This window comes from Cuculus canorus, chromosome 2 (genome assembly GCF_017976375.1).
Source record: "Cuculus canorus isolate bCucCan1 chromosome 2, bCucCan1.pri, whole genome shotgun sequence".
NCBI classification, from domain to species: Eukaryota; Metazoa; Chordata; class Aves; order Cuculiformes; family Cuculidae; genus Cuculus; species Cuculus canorus.
The window spans coordinates 270,591-288,936 of NC_071402.1; the positions used below are offsets into that span (position 1 = coordinate 270,591).

At 57.7% G+C, this 18,346-nt stretch overlaps 1 protein-coding gene across 19 annotated transcripts in view; it reads right to left on the reverse strand.

The window, feature by feature from the left end:
• Window positions 1–18,346, reverse strand: part of SCRIB (scribble planar cell polarity protein) — a 117,176-nt gene that overhangs the window by 27,234 nt on the left and 71,596 nt on the right. For 8 of the 19 annotated variants that reach the window (XM_054057069.1, XM_054057062.1, XM_054057066.1 and 5 more), the window contains 9 exons: window positions 17,734–17,850; window positions 16,688–16,876; window positions 15,863–15,982; window positions 15,547–15,603; window positions 13,562–13,618; window positions 12,819–12,902; window positions 6,372–6,764; window positions 3,717–3,785; window positions 276–326 (listed from right to left, as the gene is read on the reverse strand). In XM_054057069.1, coding sequence (XP_053913044.1) covers window positions 276–326; window positions 3,717–3,785; window positions 6,372–6,764; window positions 12,819–12,902; window positions 13,562–13,618; window positions 15,547–15,603; window positions 15,863–15,982; window positions 16,688–16,876; window positions 17,734–17,850 — 1,137 coding nt within the window. The remainder of the gene's footprint in view (window positions 1–275; window positions 327–3,716; window positions 3,786–6,371; window positions 6,765–12,818; window positions 12,903–13,561; window positions 13,619–15,546; window positions 15,604–15,862; window positions 15,983–16,687; window positions 16,877–17,733; window positions 17,851–18,346) is intronic. The other 11 variants (XM_054057072.1, XM_054057064.1, XM_054057080.1 and 8 more) reach the window with 8 other exon arrangements.

Below are 18,346 nucleotides of genomic sequence, written 5' to 3' on the forward strand. Positions count from 1 at the left end.
CCTGGAAGCTGGAGATCAGGGATGGAGCCCTCGGAGTGTACTGAGCCCGGGAGCTGGGGATCAGTGATGGAGCCCTCAGAGCATGTTGAGCTCGGGAACTGGGATGAGGGATGGAGCCCTCGGTGTGTGTTGAGCCCGGGAGCTGGGATGAGGGATGGAACCCTCAGAGCGTGCCGAGCCTGGGAGCTGGGGATAGCGGAGCTGGAGGAAGGGGCGCAGCATTGCCGGCGCGGGCGTGCAGAGCAGCAGCGCACACGGCACTCATGGGCACTTACGAAGCGCGTCTCCCTCCCTGCCAGGTGAGCGGGACGAGGGGCGCCGGGCGCCTGGAGAGGGGGCGGCGCGCGGAACCGTCAGCACGGGAAGAGAGAAAACGGAGAGACCGGGAGTCCCCGTGTCAGTTGCTGAGATCAGCGCCGTCCCCAGCGCCGTTGGTGGCCGCGGGGCGCGGAGAGAGCCCCGTGCCCGCCCTGGCACGCACAAACCCACTGCCAACACCACCCACCCGCCGCACCCCCACCGGAATCGCGTGAAACTCAAGGCCTGGCCATCACTGCCAGCCCCAAGATGAAGGATTCTGCTCTGCTTGGAGATGCTCCGAGGACTCTGGGATGAGCCAAGAGTTCCAGCGGGGCTAAAGACGTCAAATCCAAAGGATTGACATGAAAATGAGACAGGAGAAGAGGAGGAGAGACGCGATTCCTTGGAACTCCTGCTCCGGAGCAACCACCTGAAGGTCAAATCTCCTGAATCCTCAAAAACCAAACAAGCCACCTGACTGGTGATCGCCCCTCCATGTTATCCATGGACCTGTTACTTCGCTGTCCAGAGGGAACGACCTCCGCCAGAGACAGCCTGACCTGCCGTGCTGGAGATGGCCCAATCCAAATGGAATTAAACCATGTAAATGCAACGGGAACGTGAACGCAGGGCTGGGGGCGCCCCAGCAGGACCAACGGCGCAGCAAGGTGACTCCAAAAACAACCACCAGTCGCTCAGTCCCTGGTTGAGGGAAGGTTATCCAGTACGGAAAAAAGCTGATGAAAGCACACACGACCTCACTCTCAGACGTGAAAGCAGCGAGCGGAACTGCTTAAGACCTGAAAAGGCTGAAATAAAGGAGATGAAGGTTGGATTTGATGATCTCAGAGGTCTTCTCCAACCTAGGGATTCTATGGAATTGGCCAGAAATGCTTTCAGAAATGAACCAAATCTCTCGCGGCACACGCACCTCTGACAAGAGCAGAAAAACAAGAAAGGAGATATTTAGATCATCCAATGGGTTCTTCAAGCTGTGAAGAATCCACAACACAAAACCCTGAAGTGATGGAACAGAATTCAACTTACAGTAAGGGACATCCAACCCGAGAGCTGGGAAATCCTCCTGGGAGCCCTTCACTCCACCAGGAGCATCAGCAAGACCTGGTTTATTTTCAGAGCTCACAGCAGAGAGAGGGGACGGTTCTACCTGGGAAGTTTCCACTGCGAGGAGAAGACAAAGTGTCTTCTCCTGGTGGTCGCTGGTGCCGCAGGAGGTGGATGAGGACAAACCACTGGGTTCTAAAGACAATGGGTCACTGAGGAAGTCCACCCCAGGTTGGAGAGCAGACGGCATCGCAGCCAGAGGGTTGTAGTGGGCATCGAAACTGACCCCAGCATCAATACGTCAATGGACAAAACCACCAGGGATGCTACAAAAGGTCCCTACGACAAACTGGAACGAGGGACGTTCCATCCAAGAACGGTTTGGGAAAACCACGACGAGAGCAGCCAAATGTCAGAGCTGAGATCTAGGAAGATGCAGACTTCCCATCTCTAGAGGTGTTCAAAGTTTAATGGGACACAGCTTTGAGGAACCTGATCCAATCGGACCTGCTCTGAGAGTGGTCTTGGAGAAGACTTTCCATCCTCAATCATTCCATTAGCAGCTGCATGGCCAGCACTGGGATTGGGGCTTCTTCTTCAACTGAGAGCCTTTAAAGACCAAGCAAATTGATAACTGCATCTCTTTCTGTTGTAGAATGAGGAGCATCATTCCCACCCTATCCCTTCTAGAGAGGAAGAACCCGATCCCAAAGAAAATCTGCACTCGTGGTCCAAGGAAAACTTGAAAACAGCCCAAAACCAGCCTCCAGCTGACCTGCAGCTGCTGCCAGAAAGGCAAATCCACACAGCTGGAACCAACAGCATAACCACAATGAAGGGTATCCTCATCTCATCGTGTCCCTGGCGGCCACTCAGTTTCCAAGGGTCCAAGAACCCAGGGAGATGGAAGCCAGGCCAAGGAAGCAACGGAAGATGGAAGGAGCTGTTGCTCTGCTCTCCTGCTCACTGCTCCCAGCTCCGTGGCCATGATCCTTCTCCGGAGTCAGCGTTGACTGTCCCTCCCCCCAGGATGATGGGGTCCACCTCACTGAGCTGAACTAACTTTGGAGAACTGGAGTGACTCCACTAAAGTCCTGGAAAGCGCCAGAGCGAGCAGGACTGAACAGCTGGAGGGCAGCTGCCCTCCAAAAGGGCTGGAAGAGACCCAAAGTGGCTGAGGATGGCTACAAAGTGCCATTTCCAGCCCTCTGTCGATGGTTGGACTGAGTGATCTTAGAAGTCCTTTCCAGCCTTAATGACTCAGATATAAAATGATAATAATGGGCAATAACGATCAGCGACTGCAAAGGGCTTTTCCCTTCCATTTAAGGGTTTTTAACCTCAAAAAGCTCAGGCAGATGAGGAGCGAAATCAAAGACTGAATGAGATGTAAATGAAAGGATCAGAGCCGATATGAGAAGTAGGAACGGCCAGGAGAGCAAGGAACGCTCACCAAACACCTCCAGACCCCCAGAGTTACAAGAAATAAAGAAATCCCTGTGTCAGAGCGAGAGCTGACTCTGAACAAAGCATTTTAGATCATTCCTAAGGGCAGGAGACACTCTACTTGAGGGACCCTGCAGGTCATCCCAAAGCCGGCGGCGTCACGCGGCACCAGGGATCGTGCCAGGAGACGGAGCTGTGCTGGGTACGGACCTGAGAGGATCCTCCAACTCCTCCCTTTTCCCCTGACAAACCAATTGCTGGGATCAAACTTGGGAGAGGCTGTTCTCAAAGAAGACAACTGCCACTCCATAGTCACTCCAGGTACGCCCTGCAGACTAAGTTCCCCCTTGGAGCAGTACCATCCCTCCGAGTTTATCACCAGGTGGTCACGCTCCGCGGTCTCTGACACATTGTGAAAGAGCAGAGTCCTTCCCTGAGTCCTCTCAGTGCCTCCTGTGATGGACACCCCTCCACCTCAAGGCACCACTCTCAAGGATCATAGACTCCTGGAACGGTTTGGGTTGGAAGGGACCTCAAAGCCCATCCAGATCCACCCTCTGCCATGGGCAGGGACACCTCCCACTGGATCAGGGGCTCCAAAGCCCCATCCAACCTGGTCTGGAACCCCTCCAGGGATGGGGCAGCCACCACTGCTCGGGGCACCCTGGGCCAGGGCCTCCCCACCCTCACAGGAGATCTTTTCTGCCGGAGATCTCATCTCAGTCTCCCCTCTTGCAGCTCAAAATCGTTCCCCTCGTCCTATCCCTGCACTCCCTGATCCAGAGCCCCTCCCCAGCCTCCCTGTAGGTCCCCATCCTGTAGGATGGCAACCACGCTCGGCTTCCTCTGCCCTGGACGCTGCTTCCCTTCCTTCGCCGCATCCTCTGTGCCCGGCGCCGTCTCACCTGCTGGTTACCAGGAGAATAGGGACCTTCACGCCTGGAATTTCCTGTCCCAACGTCACCCACAGGAGCCTGCAAGAAGGAAGACAGAGCTGGAAGAGTTCTGCGCAGCAGCGGCTCCCAGGCCACTCCTGGAGCAGCGAGGCCCGGAGGTGATGGAGACCACGGCCACCTCACGGCGAGAGCACAGCGTTAGTGTTGGGCCCACCAGAAGCCAGCGCACAGCAGAAACTCGCCCAAAGCGCTACAAACAGCAAGGGGACGGCATCAAACGCTGGAACCGAGATCGCAGCCCAATGCCCGGCAAGGCCAGCAGAGCAGGTTGAAGCCTTCCAACCTGGAAGACGCTCTGGAATCCTCTGCCCTGACTTCTCTTTAGCCCCCAACGTCTGTTGGCCAACCTCCAGTTGTACAGAAACTGAGCACGAAAAGCTGAGCAGAGGTGATGTTCATCCCCAGGCCATTGCTGTTGGCCAACTGGTGAGATCCTTCCGAGGAAAGATGGGGCGTTCACCCCTTCCACAGGAACCCATGGCCACCAGCGCTCCGGCTGAGCCAGTCCAGAGCCACCCCACCAGCAGAGCCCAGCGATGACCTGCAGCCAGCCCACGGGATTCAGGAGCACGATTCATAAAGTATTTTAGATGCCTGAAGATGGAAAGACGTTGCTTGGGACACAGAGAACTGCTCAAGCAAACCTAGGGTTCCACAACCATTCCCATGGACTGGTGAACCATGTTCACTTGATTCAGGTCATCTTTGGGCAATGCTGTTCCAACTGACAGGTCCAGAAATGTGACCTGAAGTTCATTTTGGAGCCCAGGAAGGATCTGATCCTTCTTAGCACCAGTGGATCTCCTTCCATGCCTCCATTGCTCAGAGTGTTCTTGCTCACCCCACTTCTGGTTGGTGCCATCCAAGTGCTCCCGTGTGCCAACAAATGCCAATCCCCAAAGAAGGAGATGCTTCACAACGCTGTTCTTCAGGGACTTTGGCTCCAGTTCTGGTGCCAGCACACAGGAGGAGAACGTGCAACCAGGGACCCACTTCAACAGCACCGTGGTGTTAGAGCAGCTCCACCCTTCAGCGACGCCACGTCCACACTGACAAGAGCTGATCTGGCACAAAGTCCACTCTTGGAACGGGTCAGTGCTCTGCCAACACTGATTTTTGGATCTTCTCAGATCAAAAGTTGGATGTCTCTAACGCCCCACCACAGCTTTTCGCTTTTAGGGGGTTACGGAGATCCAACCGCACGCCTGGCACTACGCGGATCTGCCTCAACGTCAGTGAAAAACACATCCTTACCATGGAACGGGGTTGAAACATCTACGAGAACCACAGCTGGGTGGTGTGGGCTTTGTCTGTTCTTTCTAACAGAAAGAACTCCAGCCTGGGGGCCGTTGGCCTGCAGGTAGAACCAGGGAATGGTCTGCGTGGGAAGAGACCTCAAAGCCCACCCAGTCCCACCCCCTGCCATGGGCAGGGACACCTCCCACTGGATCAGGGGCTCCAGGCCCCATCCAACCTGGCCTTGAACCTCTCCAGGGATGGGGCAGCCACCGCTGCTCGGGGCAGCCTGGGCCAGGGCCTCCCCACCCTCACAGGAGAACATTTCTCCCCAAGATCTCCTCTCTTTCAGCTCTAAGCCGTTTCCCTCGTCCTATCCCTGCACTCCCTGATCCAGAGCCCCTCCCCAGCTTTCCTGGAGCCCCTTTCCGTACCAGAAGCTGCTCTGAGGTCTCCCCGCAGCCTTCTCCTCTCCAGGCTGAACACCCCCAACTCTCCCAGCCTGTCCTCGCTGGGAGCTGCTCCAGCCCTGAATCTGTTCCAACAGCTCCAAGTCCTTCCTGCGCTCACAGTCACGGCGGGCAGGGAACACCGCTGCTCCTGCCTGACTCTTTCCCACCCGGAGCAGTCACCCGGCATCGCTGCCTCCCCTCGGGAGCTCAGCACACACGCGCTCAGCCCCTCAAACCCGCTCTGGTGAGACCCCACCCGGAGCCCTTTGTCCATTTCTGGGAGTCCTCAGCACAGGGAGGACGTGGAGCTGTCAGAGCGGGTCCAGAGGAGGCCACGGAGATGATCCAAGGGATGGAGCACCTCCTGCACGGGACAGGCTGAGAGAGTTGGGGATGTCCAACTTGGCTGCTGGGAGACCTCAGAGCAGCTTCCAGGACTGAAAGGGGCTGCAGGAAAGCTGGGGAGGGACTTTTTCCAAGGGCCTGGAGTGACAGGATGAGGGGGAACGGCTTTAAATTGGACAGAGGAAGATTTAGACCAGACTTTAGGAGAGAATTCTTCACAATTAGGGTGGGGAGGCCCAGGTCGCCCGGAGCAGCCGTGGCTGCCCCATCCCTGGAGGGGTTCCAGGCCAGGTTGGATGGGGCTCGGAGCCCCGGATCCAGCGGGAGGTGTCCCTGCCCATGGCAGGGGGTGGGACTGGATGGGCTTTGAGGTCCCTTCCACCCTAAACCACTCCATGATTCTATGATAACGGGGACACATCAGTGGCCGGAGGACGATTCCCTGTGCGGCAGCGCCCGCACACAGGACCGGGGAACACACGTGTTAGGAGGACGGTGCATGCGCAGGGGTTTAGTCGGATGCCGGTGGCCGTCCCGGCGTGCCGCATGCCGCGTGCCGGGGGCCGCTTGCCTTGGAGTAGAGGTTGGTCTGCAGGACTCCCCCCGTGCCGTAGCCCAGGGGCGGACCACCGAGGCAGCCCCCGCCCGCCGCCTTGCCGCGGCGGTTGGCCACCACGAAGGGGTTCTCGTTGAAGAGGATGGGCTGCGAGTCGATCAGACATTCCTGCTCTGGCGCCTCTGGCTCCTGCGACGCCAGGACCCCCGCGGGATCCCGCTCGTCAGGCCGGGGCGTCTCCGCCCAGCTCGCGCGCTCGTGCGGAGACACAGGATCCCGGGAAAGGCCGGACGCGCTTCTGACGGTCGGACATGCAGCCACGTCTGGGCACGGATCCCCACGGTCCTGTGCCACTGTCAGGGACAGCGGAGGGACGTCGCCCTCCATTCCGGAGCCGGGCTTATCGTACTGAACAAGCAGAGAGGAAAACACAAGGATGAGAGAGAGATAAGGAGAAGAGAGGGAAGGAGAGGAGGGGGAAACACAGAGCAGCTGCTGAAGGACATGGGAGAGAATTCCTGGACTAATCCCACACGCCCATCCCTTCCCTCTCTTCCACTCCACCACCACTCCCGTGATCCCGAATGCTGTTTCCAAGAAAACCTTGGCACACAATACACCTCGAGAAGCCGAGGGCACAACCATCTCCCTGTGCTTTCCAGGCTCTCACCCCTATTCCAGACAGCACTCCGGCAGCTTCCCGGCAATGCCGCTGCTCTCCAGCAGCACCGACGGCCCCAACCTGCACGAGCACACGTCCCATCCCACCTCGCCACAGCACACGGAACCATGGGATGGGTTGGGTTGGAAGGGACCTCAAAGCCTACCCACTTCCCACTGGCAGGGACTCTTCCCACTGGATCAGGGGTCTCCAAGACTCATCCAACCTTCAGGGATGGGGCAGCCACTGCTTCTCTGGGCAGCCCGGGCCAGGGTCTCACCACCCTCCATCACGTGGCCAAATCCAGCCCTCTCATTCCAGCACACTTCCAAGCTGTTCCGGCATCTCCACGTGGAACACCACCCCTCTCCTCGCTCCCACGCGCTCCATACAGTCACAGTTCCCACCACATCCGCGACCCCAGGTGCTTCCATCACACCCGCGCGGCCAACACGCTTCTGCCGCCCCACGTCATCAGCTCCACCTCAAGGAGGAACGGAGAGCGGAAGAGCAGCCACCAGAGCCCAGAGCCCTCCTCCTAAAGGCAGGACTGAAATGGAGCTCCAGCTCTGCCTGGGCTCAACCCTACCCATCCTGATGAAGCACCGACCTTTCCTCTTCCAGAGCCGTAGAAGAGTTGGTTACCCTGGCCAAAGCCTCCTTCAGGGAAGCGGAGATAATCGGAGCGCAGCGATGGAATGTCCTCCTGTCCCAGCGCTGGCCGGGGAGCAGAAGGACCTCTCCTACTCTGAGCACGTTCTCCAGCTCCTGCGTCACGGCAGCGCTCACAAAAATAGCTCTCGGGGCTGAGTGGGTTGGTGACCACAATGGCAGCTGGGAGGCTCAGGAATTCCAGAGGCCCTCCCGGACCCCTCAGCCCCAGCCCAGCCCACAGCAGCGCCTGGCACAGCCCTGGGCCCTATCGGATTTCCACCAGCAGCGAAGCCTGTGCTCCCTCAGAAATTCCGCTGTTGGAGCTGCGTGACTTTCCAATGCACCAAACCCTCTCAAGACACCAAACCAACCCCAAATTCCAACCTTCTCTTCCCAGAGCGCCATGAACCACACCGGCAACGGCTTTGCTGTGCACAAATTTACGCAGGCAAAAAGTGCTTCCAGGAACACTGTGTGTTCCTTGGGAACGCTGGAATGGAATTGCTGCCGGCCGGCCCCACCACCAGCACAACCACCGCCTTCCCCGGCTGAGCCGAAGGGCGCCAACACGGACAGAGTTGGGTTCCAGGTAAATCATAGAATCACCAGGTTGGAAAGGACCCACTGGATCATCGAGTCCAACCATTCCGAACACTCCCTTAAACCCTGTCCCTAAGCACTTCATCCACCCATTCCATCAACCCATCAACACCTCCAGGAAGGGACTCGACCCCCTCCCTGGGCAGCTGTCCCAGCGCCCGATGATATTTTTTTCTGATATTTCATAGAATGCTTTGAGTTGGAAGGGACCTTAAAGACCAACTGACTCCAACCCCTGCCATGGGCAGGGACACCTCCCACCGGATCAGGGGCTCCAAGCCCCATCCAACCTGGCCTTGGGCACCAACAGGGATGGGGCAGCCATCACCGCGTTCTGCTCTGCTTCCCACAAAGGGAAAAAGGAAACAACCGTTTTGGGGTGCGGTGGAGATGGGCGTCTCCACCAAGAGCACGTAAAGTCTGGTGGTCCATGACAAGCCTCGCTCCCTGCTCTCACGGACACACGTGGGACCTCACCCACTCCTCATGTTCACCTCCGGCGGCGTGGCCAGCGCAGGACAACCGCTCCCTCGCTGCGCAGATGGCTATTTTTATCGGACAAGCCACAGTTTCTATATTGGGAAAGCACATTTTTGGCGATGGCGGCCTCGCCGCTGTCACCCCCCGTCCAGCGGACAGGACAACCCGCTTCACCCTGTGTCCTCCAAGGCAGATGCAAAGGAAATGTGTTTGTGGTTATGATCCATCGCTTTGCCCCAGGAGACGAAACAAATCTGATTTCAACTCTAACGAAAAAGTACAGAGAGAATCAAAGGATGGAAATTAAAGACTCGGACCAGAAAGTGCAGAGTATGAATTAATGACCCATGGTGACACACTGCTGAGAGGTGGAAAACTTCTCCATTTCTTCTAGTCCAGGAGATCAGAGCTCGATTGTCGGTGACTCGCTGCGGCCAGAGGCAGTCACCTGTGGGCAAAATGTGGAACTGGCCCAGGCTGCCCAGAAAAGTCATGGATTCTCCATCCCTGGAGGTGTCCAAGGCCAGGTTGGATGGGGCTTGGAGCAACCTGATCCAGTGGGAGGTGTCCCTGCCCGTAGCAGGGGTTGGAACTGGATGGGCTTTGAAGTCCCTTCCAGTCCAAACCATTCCATGATCCCATGGTTCTATGGTTTTCAAGACCATACGACGCAGAAGACAAATCTCAATGGCTCTTTTATCCCTACAATGGCCGCATCCTGATGTTGCGGCACGTTGGCTGCTCTGCGGACAACGACTTCCTGAGAGGCTGGCAGAGGCGGAGCGCCTCGCCGAGACAATCGTCTTCACGCAGCTTCCAGCTGGAATTGTTCCGGTGGGGTTTTAAGCGAACACAAACGACCCCGGCTGGTGTCTCAATGAGCTTCTGCCAAATCTCGCTCCCGAGGGGATCGATACAGATTAATCCACGACAGACATCGTCTGCCCCCGTCGTTAGGGATAATTCTTGGGTAATCTTCACATCAAATCCCACCCGCAACCTGCAGCGGCGGCGACAGAGACGCCACACGTCCTCCTGCTCACAGGAGGGCCCTGCAGGGAACCACGGCAATGAAAGGGATGGAGAAGGATTAGGAGAGAAAGTACGCGGGAAGGAAGTTGGTCCAGAGATGGGAAGGAAGGGAAAACCAGGACAGGAACTGGGCAGTAGCATCTCAACCCAGCCAGACCAGAGACAGGCAACGTGTCAATCAAACCATGGGTCAATCGAACCATGGGTCAATCGAACCATGGGTCAATCAAACGATGGGTCAATCAAACAATGGGTCAATCGAACCACGGGTCAATCGAACCTCACATCAATTGAAACTTGTGTCAATCCAACCACACATCAATCCAACCACGGGTCAATCGAACCACATGCTTTTCTGCCAGCCGGACTGATCCATGTCTTGGCCTTCCAGGAAGTCACAAATAGAATCATGGAAGAGTTGAGGTTGGAAAAGACCTTTAAGATCATTGAGTCCAATCCTTCAATCTCACTGCAGAACGATGTCCCTGAGCACCACATCCACACGATTTGAACCCCTCCAGGACTGGGGACGCCCCCCTGCCCTGGGCAGCCTCTGCCAGGGCTTCCACACTCTCTCCATGGAGGAATCGTTCCCCGTCTCCAGTCTAACCCTCCCCTGGCCCAACCGGAGGCCGTTCCCTCTCGTCCCATCGCCTGTTCCTGGGGAGCAGAGCCCGACCCCCGCCTGGCTCCAGGCTCCTTTCCAGAGCTGAGCAGAGCCGGGAGGTCTCCCCTCAGCCTCCTCTTCTCCAACAGCCCCAGGTCCCTCACCGCTCCCACAGCCTCTGCGCTCAGACCCTTCCCGGCCCCGTTCCCTTCTCCACACGCGCTCCAGACCCTCCAGGTCTTCCTTGGAGCGAGGGGCCCAGGACTGAACCAGGATTTGAGGTGCTGAGTGCAGGGGGACGATCCCGTCCCTGCTCCTGCTGGCCACACCATGGCTGATCCGAGCCCGGATGCCATTGGCCACCTCGTGTCCCGCCGCTGCCGACCGGCACCTCAGGCTCCCGAAGCAATGCCAGAACCTCGCTGTCCTTCAGCCCACATCTCCCCGTTCTCCCAATCCGGGCAGATGGATTTGTCCAAACGGAGCAAGGAGAGGGCTGACAGCTGGGAAAGAGAAAGACAGGCAGCGCTGGGCCCTTCCCTGCCACGGGACATTTATAGCTGCCACCCGCACGGCCCGGCATTCCGGCGTGTTCGGCCCCACATTCCAACGCCAGGCGTTCCTGGGCTGACAGGGACGGCGACGGCACGGGTTCCCGACTGCCGGAGCACAGCAGGGGCGTCCAGCGGAGCGGCTGCTGATGCCGGGGCGCCGCAGTCCCTTCTTCCACCCGAGTGGCAACAAGAGACGTTAAAAATTGGTTCAACCCTTGTCCTGACAACGCTCTTCCGTGTGAGCAGCCGGGAAAGAAACCCAGAAGCCGGAAGGTGGGGAGGAACGGAATGGGACAAAGCAGAGGGAAAGCAGAAAAGCCAAAGGGCCAGGAAGGAGGGTTTGGAGTGAGCGAGAGGGGAGACCTGGAGGGATGGAATGAGACAGGGAGATAAGGGAACCAGGGATGATCCCAAACCAACAGAACCCGGCAGGGGCAGGGATGGAGGTGAGCACTGGGAATGGGTGCGGAGCAGTGGGCAGGCGCCCAGTGGAAAAGGTGGGATGCAGGGAAAACACCACTAAAGGAAGCCAGGATGGTGATGTGAGGTGGGACTAAAACACAGGTGGGATGGACAACTCCAAAATCTGTGAAGTCGGCGGAATCTGCATTTCCATTCCCTGTGGATCAGGGACCGACGTGGTGGGCACGGGGACAGGGGTGTCCCAGGATGGATCCGGGACTGCCGGGCACAGGGACAGGGGTGTCCGAGGACGGATCCCGGACTGCCGGGCACAGGGACAGGGGTGTCCCAGGATGGATCTGGGACTGCCGGGCACAGGGACAGGGGTGTCCCAGCACGGATTTGGGACTGCCGGGCACAGGGACAGGAGTGTCCCAGGACGGATCCGGGACTGCCGGGCACAGGGACAGGGGTGTCCCAGGATGGATCTGGGACTGCCGGGCACAGGGACAGGGGTGTCCCAGGACAGATCCGGGACTGCCGGGCACAGGAACAGGGGTGTCCCAGGACGGAGCAGGGACTGCCGGGCACAGGGACAGCGGTGTCCCAGGATGGATCCGGGACTGCCGGACACAGGGACAGGGGTGTCCCAGGACAGATCCGGGACTGCCGGGCACCGGGACAGGGATGTCCCAGGACGGATCCCGGACTGCCGGGCACAGGAACAGGGGTGTCCCAGGACGGAGCAGGGACTGCCGGGCACAGGGACAGCGGTGTCCCAGGATGGATCCGGGACTGCCGGACACAGGGACAGGGGTGTCCCAGGACAGATCCGGGACTGCCGGGCACAGGGACAGGGGTGTCCCAGGACGGATCCGAGACTGCCGGGCACAGGGACAGGAGTGTCCGAGGACGGATCTGGGACTGCTGGGCACAGGGACAGGGGTGTCCCAGGACAGATCAGGGTTGAGTCGGGATACAGAATTGCTGCTGCTTTGCCTTTAGCCTTCCTAGCTGGATCCTGCCTTACTTTCAATCCTCCTTCCCAAACACCTCCCGATGGATTTACAGCCAGGCTGCAGCCACATCACTGTCATCCTCGATCCTTTCTCTCCCTCCTCTGCTGCTTCCCTCAACGACATCTCCCTGCTCTCTCCCATCCCTCCGTATTCACCTCTCCCGCGGGGCTTTGCCTCCTGCCTTGTCTGAGACGCTTCCCTCTGCGCCTCAGCAACCACACAGGCCAACTCCCTTTCCAAACTGGAAAGCGTCCTGCCTCTCCGCTCTCCGTTATTCCGATGTTTCTGGTGTGGCTGCGCCTCCCATTTCAGGCAGCACCGATCCTCCCACAGCTCTGTTCCCCAACTTTCCTCCGCAGGGAGCACCATCACCTCGTACCGCGGCGCAGGGAGAGCGCAGGGAACGGGACGGCTCCCTTCCCGCAGGATCCAACCTCGCCAGCCCCCACTTACGCTGCGGTTGCCTCTCTGCAGGCCGGTGCTGGGCAGGGCAGCCAGGGTCCGGTAATCCAGGCGCAACGGCTCGCCGGAGGCGTTCTGGAAGAGAAACACAAACACCAGGGGGACATCAGGACACAAATCCACTCAGAAGAGCGATCAGAAGGAAACCATCACTAGTAAATCCAAGGCGTCATCTCCAAAGCATCATCACCTCCAAACTCTCCAAGCAGAGAGTTCCCATAGCCTGGAAATGAACGTGGAATTGTTCCAAACACATCCATGGGGACCCACGAGAGGCTGGGCTTGAGGAACGCTGTGGAGAATGTGTGGCTCTGGGCCCTCAGTCATCACCGGGGCACAGATCGCATCGTTCCTCCTGCGTCCGCGTCCCTCACAGGCAGAGAGGAGAACACAACGCACCAGCTCTCTCCAAGGAGCATCCAGAGAGGCTTCCAGCCTGGATTTGGAGATGTCTGAGAGTGTAAATCTACCGTCCCTTTTCTCAGCCTTAACTCGCACTCAGTGTACGATTCCGTTTGATCTCGCTTCATGCCTGCGTCTCTCTGCCTCTCTAATTCCAGACGGTGTTTTCCACCGTTCCTCAATATCTCCTAATTTCTCTTAATTTCTGGTGTCTCCTCCTATCCCCAAGGGTCCTTTTCAGGGAGAGCGGAGAAGTTACAGGGAACGAGTGCTTTTAGAGTCTTCGGCCCTTCGGCCCTGCGCCGCTCCAGCCCTCCCGCCCTGCTCCTCACCTCTGTCTCCTCCTCAAGCTGCCGCACGGCTGCTTCCCGCTCCCTACGCATCCGATCCTTCCATGGGGCAGGACAGAGTCAGAGCAGCATCCAAGCAGCAGAGGGAAAGAGAGAGGGAAAGAGGTCAGGACCGCGCTGGGTAGCAACTCCGGAGCGGGGAGAGGAGCACGGGCAGCGCTGGCACCAGGAGAGGGCGAGGAGAACGCAGCACTGATGTTGGGCATTGCAGAGAGGAGTTAGAATTCTGCCATCCAACCTGGGTTATCACCAGGAAAACAGTGGGAACAGAAACCCATATGACAACAGGTGTCACCGGAGGAGGGGACGAGAGCTCCGAGATTCTCAGTGTTGCCGATCCCGGGAGAGCTGCGGAGAGCCGGAGCCCCCAGGCACAACCTTTGCCATCATGAGGGAGGAGGAGACCACTGCTCACGGCTGGAAGAGACCCCGGCAGAGCACGGGCTGGAAAGCGAGGGAAAAACAAATCTATGGAGCGTGGGGCTCGTTGTCCCTAAGGAAAAAGACCTAAAACCATCGCATGCCCTCGAAGGGCAGCACAGCCAAGGGACTGCAAGTGGAGACGGAAAGCAGACAGGCACAAGGGTTGGCCATCAGCCGGGCAGCCCTCGGTCACCCGATGCCGCAGGGACAACGCAGCAGTGCCCAGGGACGCATCCCGCAAGCACCAGCACGGACTCGCTTCCGAGCTGCGAGAAGAAGGCGATAACGCGTTACTGGTCCTTTGCCCCGTGCCCAACGCCGCAAAGAGAGAGCTGCGGACAAATGCAGCATTGTTCTTTGTCCTGTTGTGCGCTGCAGCCCCGGCTGCTCCTCCCAAACAGCCACCGGATGGTCCAGGAGCGCCCAGGCAGGAGGGGTGGGAGGTGGAAGGCGTCTGGGAAACACAGAGGGAGCGAACTGAAAATTCCGATAGGCGCCCGGGCCCTTCTCTTCCAGAGCTTCAGCGCATTGGCACTGGCAAATAATCGGAGTCCCACATCACAGCCCCGATCTCCAGACAGTAGTGAGCAACATGAGAAGACACGAACACCCCGGAGGATCACAAGACCCAAAGGGATGTTCAAGCTCAAGTGTGTTCTGAACTTGGTTATCACAGAATCATGGAATGGTTTGGGCTGGAAGGGACCTCAAAATCCACCCAACTCCAAACTCTGCCATGGGCAGAGACACCTCCCACTGGATCAGGGGCTCCAAGACTCATCCAGCCTGGCCTGGAACCCCTCCAGGGATGGGGCAGCCACCACTGCTCTGGGTAACCTGGGCCAGGGCCTCCCCACCTGAACAGGGAAACATTTCTTCGTACAATCTCGTCTCAATCTCCCCTCTTTCAGCTCAAAACCATCCCCCCTCGTCCTGTCCCTGCACTCCCTGATCCAAAGCCCCTCCCCAGCTTTCCTGGAGCCCCTTTCCACACTGGAAGCTGCTCTAAGGTCTCCCCGCAGCCTCCTCTTCTCCAGGCTGAACAACCCCAACTCTGCCCGTCTGTCCTCGTCTGGGAGGTGCCTCAGCCCTCAGATCATCTCCATGGCCTCCTCTGGACTCAATGATTATAGAAACCAAGAAGCCCAAACTCGTGCTGGATTCATCACCACTTCTTCAAGTTCAGGGCAACTGAGAGTTGTGTCTTCTCATCTTTGCTCATGAAAGCTCTGTCAGGCTGTGGACGCCGTACAGAGAGAACGGAGCAGATGTCGGACTGCCAATAACAGCATCTTTCTCCCAAAGCTGCAGCCTGGCCAGGAAGGACCACCAGCCGACAAGGACGAGCTCTGCACACAACAGAATTCGTCCCACTGGAGAGGAGCACAGGGAGGTGAAAAGCAGCCGGAGTAACGGAGCGGGACACTAAGGAGAGAGGAGGCCAAAGCCCCCGCGGCACAAGCACGTGGGTAGAGATAATCTGTGGTGTCTCCCTTGGCAGCACCGCCGCCAGGAACAGATCCTCTACTTAGAAAATCTCTCACCACTTTCTCCATCTCTTCTCTCTCCCACTGAGCTGCTTCTCTCACCATTTCCATCTCCTAGGAGAGACCACAGTTAAGAGCCGCTTGGCCCAGCGCTCTCTGCCCACTCTGCCCACTCGGGGCCCCTGGAACCGCCTGGAGATGTCAGGGTCCCTCCTAACACCTTCCTGATGGAAGCGCCGGGACCTGCAGATCCCATGAAAAGGAATCCCACTACACGCTACACTGCGGGTCCCACGCACCGAGGTGGACACTGGTGGCCTTCAGAGATGTTTTCCACCTCATAACACTCTCCCAGTTGGAGCCAAACACCCACCTTCTGCAGGATCTCCAGTTCCTCCGGGCTTAGATCCCGATCGATGGAGGAGATGCTTTCCAGGCTGTTCTTGCGCCCGATGCCAGCAGCAAAAGGGTTTGCGATAATCCCTGGAGACATCTAGAAACCAAAAAGGCAATGAACCATAGAATCATGGAACCATTAAGGTTGGAAAAGACCTCGAAGATCTGACTATCATCCCAACAATCGAGCACGGCGCAAGCCCACAGGACGCTGTACAAAACATTCCATGCCCTGGGCTCCCAGGCGCTGGTGATCCTGGGAAGTCAGAACACTTTCCCAGCCTGAAACCTCGTTTCACCTGAATTTACCTACGGAACTGCGGGTCTAAGAGAGTCTCGTGTAAATTGAAACAGGTTCAGTAAGGGGATAAGGCACCAGGGATCGGGTACGTATTCCAGTGGGGAACAAACGAGCTTCTTTCCTAAGCCTTTAGAAAAGCAAGAGCTGGGATGACTCTGGGCAAGCGTTTCCCTGCAGGGAAAGGCAAACACCAGTGAATAATTTGCTTATAACATTGGCATAAACAGCCTGGAAGAAATGGGTTTAAAACCACATTTTAGCCAGCGCAGCGATGCCGAGAAGCACATCTGCACTCGCAGAAGACGGATGGTGGTTGGAGACATCGCCCTCGTGAAGTGGCCACCACCTCCCTTTCACACAGCAGGAGAGCAGGGTCCAAAATCTGGGACCTCAACCCAAAACCTACAGCGAAAAGTTGGGAAAATCCAGCTATTTTCCATGAAGGAGGAGGCGCTGGGATCCTTCTGTCACCATGAGGGCACCCTGAGCTCCCGTTCTCACCTCGATGGCAGCCGCAGCCTTGGGATCAAAGCCGTCACAGACGAGCACGAGGAGCGCGTCACCCACGCTCCGGAGGATCTGCACGGCTTCCGTGTGCGTCATTCCCAGCAGGCTCTGGTGGTTCACCTCCAGGATCCGCATTCCCACCTTCAGCCGGCCGTCCCGGGCCGCGGCTCCGGAGGAGCTCACCTGCAACAGACGGGGGATCAGGATTCCACCTGGGGAGGCAGGAGGGGATCAGAGAGCGAGGGGAGCACCGGGAAGATGGAAGAAGAGAGGGACATCAATGCCAAGGGAAGAAGGAGAAAGGCCACACGTCAAGGAAAGCTCCTGGAAGTACTGATGTGCACCTACGGAGAAGGCAGAAAAGGAAGAAAGTGCACGGCTCGGTAGAGGAAACGAGGAAGAAATCTCTGACAGGAGATGAAAAGAATCTGTATTTAAGGCGCTGTCCCAGGGAAAGGAGCTGTGTTTGCTTTGCCGGTGAGAAAGCAAGCACAGGCAGGATTAACCAGCAATTCCGGAGCGTCCGCCATCCCGCACGGAGCGTTAGGACCTCACGAGCAGAGGTTCTACTCTGCTGCATCAGCTGAAGAGGGACTCAGCGCCACTTGCGAACACCCAACGTACGCACGGGAGAGGTCGATTGCAAAGGAAAGGGAACAAACTGCACACACAGTGGCTCGGACAGGAGGGAAGGTGAGCGCTTCATCCGACGGGAACACGTGGTGGAGTGGGCAGGAAGCCACAAGCGCCTGAGGGGAGCGATGGGAATGGAGAGGAAAGGAAAGAAGCACAGGAAAAAGCGAAAGAAGAAACACAAAGCAAAATAAAAGCCAAAAAGGGAATGAAAGCAGAAATTCTGCAGCTGTTGGAGAGGAAGAAATAAGAAAGGAAAGCATTTGCCTCCTGTGGCTGGAGAAGAGCCCGGGAGAACGGATGCACCCAGGGAAAAGTGAAGAGAGAGCACGGACAGATCTCCAGGGATCGCCCTGCTCCTCAGCAGCCCCCGCGCCAGCCCGGCTGCGCAGTTCGTGGTTTGGTACCTTGGAGATGAAGATGCCTTCGTCTGTGGGATCGAACGGGTTTCCAGCATGGCCCTTGGCTCCACCCCGGATGCTGATGCCGAGCTTCTCTCCTGGTGCCTTTTCGATGCATATTTCCTGTGAACACAGAAAAGGTCTTCTCATTTCTGGGCCACGTTCGGGCTGGAGCAATTGAGGAAACGCTCCTGTAGCTGCCCAGATTCTGAACACCCCAAAAGGACCTGAATGGGACCTTCCACTTGTCTGGAACAGTTTCTTCTTTTTGAGGACGCTCTGCTCTTCCTGTACTTCATAGAATCATGGAATGCTTTGGCTTGGAAGGGACCTCAAACCCCATGCAGTTGCAGGGGCAGGGACACCTCCCACTGGATCCGGTTGCTCCAAGCTCCATCCAACCTGGCCTTGGGCACCTCCAGGGATGGGGCAGCCACCGCTGCGCGGGGCAACCCAGGCCAGGGCCTCCCCACCCTCACAGGAGAACATTTCTCCCCAAGATCTCATCCCAATCTCCCCTCTTTCAGCTCAAAACTGTTCCCCTCGTCCTATCCCTGCACTCCCTGATCCCAGGCCCATCCCCGGCTTTCCTGGAGCCCCTTTCCCTACTGGAAGCTGC